Genomic DNA, 12,111 nt, shown 5'->3' with positions numbered 1-12,111 from the left:
TTTTGCAAAATATTGAAATGGATTCTAGTTGCATATTGCTTCCTTTCTTGCCCCGGTGGTAATTTATGTCCGGAGCAAAGTCTGCGAGTCTATTTGCTGACCATCGTTGGCAACGGCACAAAAGCGGCTGAATGCTGCTTTTTACCTGAGGACAACATGAAAAGGGGACCTTGCCTGGGTTGAATAACATATTATGTAAGAAACCTCACAGAGAGCAGTGTGGATTGATTGGACGCTTACACATGTTGCTGTTGTGTAAGTCAGGATGTCTGCGCATTGCAATTGGCTTTCGCCATGTTGTCCAATTATTCTGCAAATTGATATCCCGCCATTGACAGCTGCTAATCTCTTTTAAAGCTTCAGCTGGTTCGTTTTGGCTTTAAAACTATCACATAATCTAAACGAAAGCTTTAAATTGTTAGTTATAAATCGGGAACTGTAAGTTGTCACTAGCAGGGAGCAAAGTATTTATAATGGGAACAGCCAGGAAAGATAACTTGAGTTAGGAAGGAAAGTTTCCCGTAATTAAAGCTATAACTTTTGCTGGAAAACGCGTAGAAGCTGGTGTCTATTTTCCGGCGCCCCTAGAACTCAAGAAAAAGTCAAAGGACGTGCTTAAATTAGTTTAAATTTGCTTGCGTTGTACGAGGGGTGTTATTTATGGAAGAGGGAAAGAGGGAGCAGAAAAGAAATCAAAGCATAATGCATGCAAATTGGGTTTGCGAAGGAGCAGAGCCCAACGCCTTGTAAAGGCTGGAAAAAAGTTAAGTCATCTCGTCCCGGGTGTCTTCCCTCTCAAGATTCTGCGGTCTAGATAGCTTCAACTTTAATTCGTTCGCTTGATTTGTATTTCCTCACTCAATTAGCAAAGTTTCCCATAACTTCCACTCTGTTGGCTGCCAGCAAACATTTACCCCTAGCAAACGGCCGGCCAATTCATCTTCATAAACTGCCACCTTCAGCCTCCGACTCATGTGGTATTTTCCGAGCAAAAAAAAAAAGGAAACTTGAGCATCAGGCACACACAAATCATCGATAAAACACGATGTCTAAATGCATGTTGGCAGGGATTTTCAGAGGCTGTGGCAACAAACAAGGCAAACAAGGATGCTTGGCCTGTTTCTGATGGGTTTGTTTTTCGGCTTGTGTGTACTCACCCACATCACGTAGGAAATCGACGCTGGCATTAGATAAATGCAGTTGGAAAAAGTCGAGGAAATTCTGGAAGCCCTGTTGCACATGCGTCATATCAACGTGCAGCGAAGAAGGTATTAAAACGGCCAGTCGTTGATTTTGATGTTGCCGTTGCTGTCGCTTCTGTTGCTGCTGTTGTTGCTGTCGCCGTTGTCGTTGTTGTCCCCGTTGTTGCTGCTGCTGCTGGCGCTTCTGTTGCTGCTGTTGCAGTTGGGTTGTGGGCTGTTGCTTTTGACGTTTCTGACGTTCAGCTTCACGCGCATTACGTGGACTCTTTGTTTGTGTTGCTGGTGGCCAAATTGAATTGCTGCCGAGTGATGTTGCTGCTGCTGTCGCCGGGGAAGTCCGCGTAGCCGCAACTGATTTCGCCGCTGGCGTTGTGGCAAAGTCTGTCCCTGTCTTGGCCGCCTGCAGGACAAGGACACCCGCCGTTGGGCGGAAGGAGTAGGAGGAGTAGAAGGAGGAGGAGGAGGAGGAGGTGGGATTCGAGCCGAGGGCTAAAGAGGCTGCGCTGGGGGAATTGAGAAAGAAGAAGGCTGTCAACAGCAGAAATAATTTAGCAATTTGACAGATTGTTAACTTCATTTATGTTGCGTATTTTTGTTTGGTTTCTTGATGGTGCTGCTGTTGTGATTGCGCTTGTTGTCGATTGTAGCGATTCAGAGTTGGTTGTTGCTGTCGCCGTTGACCGTTGCCCACTGCCAAGCTGAGTGGGCCCTTTTCAAGTGAAACGCCCTTGGTCGATTACATTTTGTGGCCCCTACTGATGCTGGCGCTGCAGCTGCACTTGTAGTTATTTCCTCTATTATTGTTGCTAATGAACTTTGGCGAAGCTTTGTTCGAATTTGCCATAATTGTGTTTCTATTGCTCGCAAATTGCTGTTGTTGCCTGCGAAAAAGGAAAGACAGAAACAATTTGATTTTTCGCTAAAAGTTTTCTGTGAAAAGATTATAATTCTAGGTTAAAACAGGAATACAAAAGTAGGTTATACATTTTATACCTAGAAGTAATTCCGTAAGGATAAAATTTCGAAGAAGCCAAAGAAATCACTTGGAATTTAATTGAACTTATAAAAATGTCGTAAAATATGAAACAATACAACTTGAACCCGGAAGTAAAAGGAAGTTACGGAATATTTATTTATTTGACTGCACACTTTTAGACACATTTGGAAGTAATTTCAAAACCCTGGTGATACTTGTACCACAATATTACAGTTTCGAATTTAAAAGGATGTTGCCTACCTTTCGGCGTAAATTGTATACAAATTAAATAAAAGGTACATTTCCAATATAAAGTGAATCGGGCAAACGAACCGAGGAACCGGACAATACTGCGTATGCTTTTAAGGGTAATTAAGAATAATCGCTTATTTTTCCTTTTTAACCATTTGATAGGAAATATATCCTTGAAAAGGTTATACATCCTTCATCCCAAAATTAGTCAAGGTGATGTATTTCCTTGTCATCCATGTCTTCCTGATCAATTTGTCAGATGACAGCCCCTCTTCAATATAATTTGCAATCCAGACACCTGCCATCATGATTTATTTAAAGCCTTCACCATTTCCTTGGCCCACAAGCGACGGAACTTTCCGACTCCCTGACATTTTCATTAAAAATACGCACACAAATTAATTAAATTAAAATTTCAAATTAGTTTAAAAGTTCAGTTGGCACACACACTTGCACAGGCGAATCGACAGAAACAAACACACAGACAGATATTTACACTCTGTCACGCACGCGCTTCCGCTGACTTTCCATCTGTTTGCTGGTGTTGCTGTTCCCGCGTGTGTTTTTATGCACGTTTAGGCGTTCACCCACACGAATCGAGCAGCCACACGCACATACACTGGGGGAAAAACTCCCTTTCAAGTTCAAGAGTTAGATTTAATTTGGCATGGATTTTTAAACTCTAGCAAGGGACACACTTGTTAAATCGAATTGAAAATTGTGTTCAACCAAGTGCTGGAATACCAGGCTTTTAGGTTTTAATTTACGCCAAATTTTCACGACATCATGGAATGGTAAAGTAAGGCTTTAGAACGAATGTTATTTTATGCAAATATTCAAGTAACACAAATCCGTTTTTCATGGGGAAAAACTTTTTTCTACAATAATTTGCTTTTGTTGAATTTTCACGTGCTTTATTGATCTTTTCTCTGTGTACATACTGCTTAAATTCAAAGGTACTCAGAGAGGAAGTGGAAATGACAACCTTTGCATAATTTAAGGCGGGATTTTTTTATCTATGCCTGCCGCTATAAAAACCGAATTGCCATAAAATTGATTTGACTAAATAAATATTTTGTAGGCTTACATATCGCATTCCCCATTGGCCCAACTCGTTCTGAATCTGATTACTTGAGCGTTCTTCCTACTTTGATTACTTCATTCGAAAAAGCACCCGCACTCACATAAACTCAACATCCACTTTAGAGCAATTTAAAGCGAAAAGTTCAGGCTGAGCGTCGTCTATTCCTGGAGCACCTTTTCTTCCGGCTCAGCCCCCGGCAATTTGATGGTTGATTACCTGCGTTACGCATTCGTGCGGCAATATTTCAATTCATCAACATGACAGTCTAAACTTTCATTTATATATTAAAAATATGCTCCGTTGGGGCCTACACCTCTGACAGGTCCTGGGGCATTGTCATCCGATTGCCCGGAAATGATTGATGCTCCTGTTTTGTTGTCACTGGGCCAAAATAAATAATCTGCTGGAAAGTTCTGAGATGGCATGGCAACGCAAATTGCCTCAACATGACAATGCCAATGACATGGTGGCTGTTGTTGTTAAGGTTAAAAAATCGGGACCCCGGCACACATGTTGGTCTTTGGAAGCTTTTTATTAATGATGAATGGTGTTTGGATTATGTGTTGTGGCAGGATCAAATATTGTTGTCCCACTTAAATAGCGTCTTGAACCAAAAATCGATTGTTCACTTAGAGAACAAGAAAAAAACCACTACAGCGTTATTAAAAGAAGGGACAACGATTAGGTGTTTTGAATATCTAAAGCAATCGCGATAAAAATTCAAAGTCAAAGACTTCAAAGGGGCTTAAGTTAAAATACGTATATTAAAAAAAATATTACTGTTGAATATTACTGTTGATTTGCAAACATCAAAAACAAAAAGGTTGTGCTAATTTTATTACGGATTTTTGTATTCCTTCCTAGGCACTATTTTATATACAAAGCAAATCTTAAATAAACAATTGAAAATATTAAGTTTAAATGGCAATTAAACAACGCGGACCCTTCCTTATGACCCCTACTAAAGTCAGAGTACCATTTGACCTTTTAACCCCTTTTCCGATGAAAGGGGTAACTGGTCGTGCGATCCGACCGAAAAGTAAAACCTTTCAGCCCAACGAGGGCAAGAACGAAAGTTAAAGTATTTGCAACAACAAAATTGCTTTTAATTTTATGGGATTCTATGAGAAGTGTAATAAAGCTGCAAACTTGTAGTGGACAACCTCTACTTAAGGTGGGTGGTAAAACGGGTTTCAAGGGACAAAAATGGCTCGGATGGGAGAAAATAATAAACAACAAGAGCAGCAGTAATAAACAACATTGACGACGCAACGGTGGCCACATTGCTCTGCGTTTACTTTTTATAAATAAACATATTAAAAACTTTCAAGGATGCAGGACATAAAAATGGAAAGGGTCAGTATGGTGGATGAGGAATTGAGCTTTAATTTTGTAAGTTACTTGATGGATCCCTTTCAAAGGCTTTTCTTTTCTTCAATGCACGCCTCATTAGCTCTCAGCACTCTTATCTCATCTTGCCTATGTTTACGTTTACTTTATTTTATTTCTATTTATTTTTCTCCCCATTTTTCCCTTTGCCTATTTTTGTTTTGTTATTGAGTTTGTATCGCTGGCGTCCTTTCTTTAGGGCATTATAATTAGGGTACACACACATGCAAACTCCTTATGCGTATGGGTTATTTTTGGTTCACGGCTTTTGGCGTCGATGGTGCGTATACGCAATGTGCTACACTCATACGCAACGGCAGCGACAGTCGCCCGGCATCATCATCCTTGGAAATTTATAACCACTTGTTTTCCCGCTTATTTACATACATATTGACACAGGCCAAACGGCAGTTAGTGCGGTATCTGTGTGCGACTGTGTCTGTATCTGGAGCGTCCTTAATACGCATACATATGCACTGGGCCGTGACTTGAGGTCGTAGTTCAGCGGTAGCATCGTCGACGTCTTCTTCACCGAACTAACAATGTGCGGAGTGGATTGAGGAGGCGGATGAGTATGGCAGGGAAGGTGGGGGGTGGCACTTGGCCCAAACACTCACAGTCTCACACACAGGCACGTACATCAGAAGGATCTGCTAGGTGTCTGGGGATGGTGTTTGCGTTACTTATCATATGCTTTGGGATATGAACGCCTTCTGTTGGTCCTACACTGAGATACAACAGCCAACGATACGGTATTAGGCATTGTCTCCCATCAATTTAAAGACCCTAAAACTAGTAGGAAATTTTAAATTTTAATTTTAGCGTGGTAGAATTAAAGCAATGATACAATTAAGTCGGCAAATATATTTTTGTATCTTTAGATGTTTGAGCTAATTTGAAGAAGCACATGACATTTTCGAATATTATTTCTTAATTCAATAAGAATCGAATTTTGAGTTTACAGCGATTTGGGCATACAATACGGGATAAACAGATGCCGCATTCAACCGAACAAATTTGTTTTGGATGTTAACTCATTTTTTTGGCCCGGTATATCGCCTTTTTGTTTTCGCTGTAGCTCATAGAACCGTCGACTTGATATACCTCTGAAAGGATTCCATAAATTGTCATGCTTTTGCTTTTGGCCATATTCGCCTGCCGCCACCCAACTTCTTTGTTTACTATTTTTGTTTTTTTCCCTGTTAGTTTTTGTGGCTGCTCGTTGAAGTAAATTTATACGAACCATGGGCACTGTTGTCAGTGAGTGTAATAACTCAATTATGTGGTTACCCTTACATTGACAAGTGCTACATCTCATTCTTAATCTCCTGGGGCCTCCTTTGCTTTGGGGTCTGCAAACCGCGCCCAACTATTTACCAAAATGCTGCACTCAGAAATACTTTTTACAAAAGCTATTAGAATACAACTTTCAGAATTTCAAGCCTTTACGATATAAAGTTCTTGCGTCAGAGATTAAGTAGCGTAGTAAAATTGTTCAAAAACTTAAACAAACTTGGCCATATTCAGAAAGCCGTTTAGGCCTAGTTTATGAAAAAAACAATAATTTTGTAATATTGAGGGAGTGAAAAAATCGGTCCATGCAAACCTCACATTTTATCAAACGCATGACCCTTTGGCATGCCAGCGGCACTCATTTCAATTTAAATTGCTGAAGTTGTCCCGAAAAGTTGGCGCGCTAAGTGCGGCTAACCGAACTGTCGCTGGCGGTGGCAACCCTGCCACCTCGATTTGATTGCGGTCGGAGGAGGCTGGAGGTGGGCTTTCTGCTTGGTTCTGGCTTTGGATTGAGTCTGAGGCCGGGTCCTCGGATTGGGTTGTGTAAAGGTCCGACTCGAGAAGATGGCTAATGGAAAGAAAACATGGAATCGTTCTCAACTGGGTTCGTTAAGGGAAGTCGGTGACATCCCTTGATGTAAACATTTATAGTAATTTCTTAGGTTAAGGAAGACTTAATATATGTACACTTGAGTGGGCTTTAAAATGGTTAACTTACTATTCACTTTTTGAATTTAAACTGACTGTTTTCCCTTAGTTGTGGATGTTGAACTAAATAAAGATCAAATAACATCCTCCTGCAACCCCATTTACTAAAGCTGGCTTAAATTTTTACCATAATTGGTATACAATGTTTTTTATGGAAAATTTATTATGAATACTTTTTTTGAAAATCTTCATTTGAATTGTTATTTTCAGAATAATATTATTTTTATAAAAAATTTCCAAAATACCCATGTTTTAAATTACGTTAAGATAAAACCTTTAAGCGGTGACCCTAGCGTAGCAGCCTCACCAAATGGAAGGACATTTTAAGGAGCTTTAACGGCCACTGCCGCATAAATCTTTGGGAAACCAAAACTTTTAATTGTGCTGTTCTGCGTATCGTATCGTTCTGATTGCAATCTGTGGCTCGGATTCGAGTTTTGGTGTTGTAGCTGATGTTTTTTGAGTTCCATGCGGCGAAACTTACATAAGAGTTCGCCCGGAGGTATGTCGCTGATCAAACTTCTGCGCCACTGCTCACGAATCTTGTTTTAGCCGCCATGTGAACCCCGCGAATTCAGCCCGCTTTTTGGGTAGGTTCTCTATTTTTTTGCAACCCCGGCAGTTATTCACGTCTGGTTTCTAGGGGAAGGGGTAGCGGAGGGCAGGAGGGGTTTGGGTTGGGGTTCTGTGACACATGTAACGCTTGCAGCGTCGCGCAAACATTTGCAGGATTCGCGCTCTTTTATCTTTTGCCTTGCGATTTTGTTTTTGTTGTTGTGCGTATATTTATTTGTGGGCTTTTCCACTAGGTGTGCGTAACAAATTTTGCTAGTTTTTGGTGTATTGTGGTGAAAGAATATAAGGAAAAAACATTTGTTTTTGCAATAGATTGTGGAAAGAAATAATATGTAATTAGAGATAATATAATATAGGTAGCCGAATTAAGTAGATAAAATTTAACTGACCGGGTGTTTTAAGCTTGGCTCGCTAAGAAATAGAAAATAAACGCTTTATTATTGACACTAATCTTATGAGAAAACAATAAATTTTGTACTATAGTCAACGTATTTGGTGAGAACAAAAGATAACTCTGCAGTACATTTTATACGGATATTTGAATTTAGTACCCATCTTTGTGCTACAGTTGTTTAACCTATTTTTAGCGACAAAAATATCTTGTTAAATTCGTAAAAGAGAAAAAATATGCAAAATGTTAGCATTAAGTATTAATTCAGGATTGAAAGTGAACTGTGTAAGCTTAAATTAGGGTAAGCTTTAAGCCAAATGGCATATTACACAAGCAATTTTAAACTCGAGAATCTCAACAGAATTATATTGTTTAGTTAAAATAGATCATGACCCATGATAATTTTTCTTTTGGTTTCAAATAAAAAAGTTTATTGCTAATTGGCAGTTCTTGACTAGGACATTTGTTTTTTTTTCAATGCAAAGGCTTTTCGTACCATTTGGATATTAAACTAAAAAAAAATATTATACTATAATTTATTATAAATAAATAAGAATTATTCTGTCGGAATTTCAAATCATTTAAAAAATTTTTAATAAATAACTGTTATTGATTTAAAATTTGATTTTTAAATATTATGAAAGCTTTATTTGTAAAAAAGACAGGGCGAAGAATTTACATTTGTATTATTGAATACTTGTTGGAGATGGAAATTGGAAACCGTATATTAAATCTATATATCTATAAATCTATCCTTAAGTGGCCCCAATCGCTTCTAATTGGAAAAAAGGTCAATTTTCTTTTCAAAAATTCTGGACGCTAAACCGTTTAACCAATCGAATCCGTGTTTCGCCAAAAAATAGTTTAAGACATTATAAATGTTTAAAAAATGTGACCGCTTAGATTTAAGGCTTTTTACTATTTTTAACACCCGTTCTAAAATTACAATTTAGACAAAAATCTCTTCAAACGTCGAAAAATGGCACTTCTAAACTGAGTATCAACGAGGACGGAAGCTAACTTCGGCATGCCGAAGTTTTAATACCCTTGCAGGCTTTGCCGAAATTGCTAAAACTGAAAAAGTAGCGAAAGGAATAAGGTATACATAAGTAAACTAGAATTGCATCGTTTCATGTCAATTGCTTTTATACTGCAAAAATGTCATATAAAAATAGAAAAAAAGGGATACTTTCGCAGCCTTTAACAATTTTTCCTATAAGATATAGACGTCAGATGGGCACGCGCTTTTACCTTGATCAAGGAATGCATAAAAAAATACGATTTTTACCTTGATCAAGGTATGCCTAAAAAAATACGATTTGGAATGGCTATATCGACTCCCTTATTGATCCTGATCAAGAATATGTATACTTTATGGGGTTGGAAACGTCTCCTTCACTGCGTTACAAACTTCTGACCAAAATTATAATACCCTCTGCAAGGGTATAAAAATTGCTTCGGTAAAGTTTTTCCTTAAGCTTTAACGATTCATTTGATGGTTTCACCAAGCTCTAGCCATCTTCTAAACAAAGAAACTAAGCAAAAAGTCGATCTATTATCGAATTTAAGTGCTCTTTACAGTGATTGCTGCCAGAATACGCAAAAGACGTTTTTTGGGCGAAAATCTATTTGGCCCGGTTTTTGATAGTGTAGTAAAAATATACCATTCAAATTGTTTTTTGCGGTATTTATTTTACAGTGTTCTATTTTTACAGTGTTCTGCCACGCGCTGTTAGGGAACATAAGAGCGGGAGATCGCAGTAGATAGAGATAGAGGAAAGAGTGTAGCAAGTGCGCAAAAGAAGAAGTTAACCGGGAAACTTTCAATTTGGTCAGAGTCGTATCAAGAAAATTTCTTTGCATCACCGTGTATTTTGGTGTATAAACGTATGTGAGCAATAATATTATTATTTTAGTTCGCCTTTCTCGGAATTTTAATTTTTTCTATAGAATGTGCAAATTTGTTGATGTTAACTAAAAAATTTGGTGAGTTATGCCAGTTATTTTCGTTTTTTACTATTCTTAACTAGTAAAGTCATAAATGATTTACATTTAAATGAATATTTGGTTATTTTTAAATTATGTGCAGTTGTGATATACCAATTAGCATAATTGTATTTTGTACATATATAAATGGGTTTTTGTAGTTTTTAATATTATTATTCGATATAAACATTGCATAAATTGCACTATTTAAAAAATATTGTCTTAATATTTAAGAGCTTCCTGTATGGAGACAGAAATAATGCAAACATAAGACATCGCAAGCGAAGCTGCGGGCACCCTGCTAGTGTAATATGATTTTGTTACAATATATGTAAACAAAAATTGAACTACAATAATAAAATATTATTTCGATTACGATTGTGTCGTTTTGCATTTCAGTTTTTCGACTTCCGTCCTCTTAAGTTTTGACCACGGCATTGCAACCACTGTTCCTTGTTATTTTTGTTTTGGTTGGTCCTTTTTGTTTATTACCTTTACAGCTGTTGGTTGGTCGCTTGTGTGTGTGTTGTTAGGGCGGTTTGTCTTTTTCCTTCCGAGCCGCTTGTTGTTTGTGCAAAAATTAGTCGCAAGCGGCAAAGCAAAAACATAACCTTGACGGTGTCTGCAGAAAATTCGCAACACGAACGAAATGTTGGTTCATATTTGGGCCGGAAAAGTTGATTTAAGTTTTGTTGTTGTTGTTGTTGTTTTGTTGACTTGCCTTTGAGAATCGTAATTGTAGGCAACAAGAAAAGTTTTGTCGTTAGTTTGTTACTACTTTTCTTTTGCTGATACCGTTGCTTGTGCTTTTGATTGCCGTAAATGCCAATTGACATTAATGAGTATTGTTTGCATAGCCTTGACTTAAATCAATTGTGTGTTTCAAAGATTTGTTAGTGATTTAGTAACAAAGATCACTTAGCTCTGTTAAATATTTTTTAAGAAATGCGAATGCATCGAAAAAACAAGAGTTATAAAATGGCCAAGTCGGAAAATTGGAAAAGTAATGCTTATCGTAAAACATGGTTATCTATTAGTTATTAGCTTTTGTATCCTTAAATTTTAAACGTTTTTAAAAATCCTTTTTTTGGACGGAACTTCAACAGAAGGCATAACTAAGCAATTTATACCAAGAATTCCAAATTAAAGGCTTTATGTTTTACTTAATTAGATTTTTGGGATTCAAAACTATTTTAAGCTGTACAAGTTCTTAGATAATTTCCAAAAGTTTTTTTCGTTGATTTTAACTTTTTTCCTAATAACATAATTTCGGTTATGCGCCAAATTCGTTTATGACTTGTCTTCGCCTTTTGGGAACCCTCGATTTTTAGCTCCCATTTCCCTGACAAACTTTATTTGCCTAAGGGAAAATGTAATTTAAAAAAAGCGAAGAAAGCCAGTAATGGCAACAAAAATCTAAAATAATTTCCATCTCCTTATTTGCACGAATTTATGCAAATTTTGTTGTGCTCCACCAGCGCACACACTCACTCAAAAGAATAAGAAAGTGCTTAGAACTTTTTGTGTTGTCAGCTCGGCATTTATCATTAAAATTCAGCAAAAATTGTATATGTAAATAAAAGCATACATCTAAAGCATATAATGTTTCTAGATACAGGATGCTATAATTTCCACAAAGGCAAAGGCGCGCAATAAGATTACAGATAAAACAAGAGAGAACGCTATAGTCGGGTGCCCCGACTATCAGATACCCGTTACTCAGGTAAAGGGAGTGCGAGGGAGATGGAGATAGAAACTTTGATCACGCATAACTTTTTAACGAATGGTCCGATTTGAAAAATTTCTTCTACATTTCGATAGGTATTGATAAACACAATAAAACTGCATTTTTACTTTTCCGAAATATTTAAATTTTTTAAATCGTATATAAGCGATTGTGGGCGTTAAAGTGGGCGTGGCACAAACTTGCGCTGCGTAGGAACTCCTAGAATCTGCATGCAAAATGCCAATCGTCTAGCTTTTATAGTTTCCGAGATCTCAGCGTTCATACGGACAGACAGACGGACAGACAGACGGACAGACAGACGGACAGACAGACGGACAGACGGACAGACGGACATGGCTATATCGACTCGGCTAGTGACCCTGATCAAGAATATATATACTTTATAGGGTCGGAAACGCTTCCTTCTAGCTGTTACATACTTTTGCACGAATACAATATACCCTTTTACTCTACGAGTAACGGGTATAATTATATATACACACTGCATAAATGTTTATTTTTCAA

The 12,111-nt window shown here is 37.8% G+C and overlaps 1 protein-coding gene across 2 annotated transcripts in view; it reads right to left on the bottom strand.

Annotated features, from left to right (window-relative positions):
• LOC108043631 overlaps nt 1–12,111 on the bottom strand; it is a 69,285-nt gene that overhangs the window by 44,339 nt on the left and 12,835 nt on the right. For both annotated transcript variants that reach the window (XM_044456937.1, XM_044456938.1), the window contains exon 3: nt 1,158–2,083. In XM_044456937.1, the coding sequence (XP_044312872.1) occupies nt 1,158–1,779 (622 nt within the window). In that variant the 5' untranslated portion in view covers nt 1,780–2,083. The remainder of the gene's footprint in view (nt 1–1,157; nt 2,084–12,111) is intronic.

This window comes from Drosophila rhopaloa, unplaced genomic scaffold (genome assembly GCF_018152115.1).
Source record: "Drosophila rhopaloa isolate 14029-0021.01 unplaced genomic scaffold, ASM1815211v1 contig_155, whole genome shotgun sequence".
NCBI classification, from domain to species: domain Eukaryota; kingdom Metazoa; phylum Arthropoda; class Insecta; order Diptera; family Drosophilidae; genus Drosophila; species Drosophila rhopaloa.
Note: the sequence above shows the minus strand (reverse complement) of the source record. Positions and strands in the feature narration are given on the sequence as shown.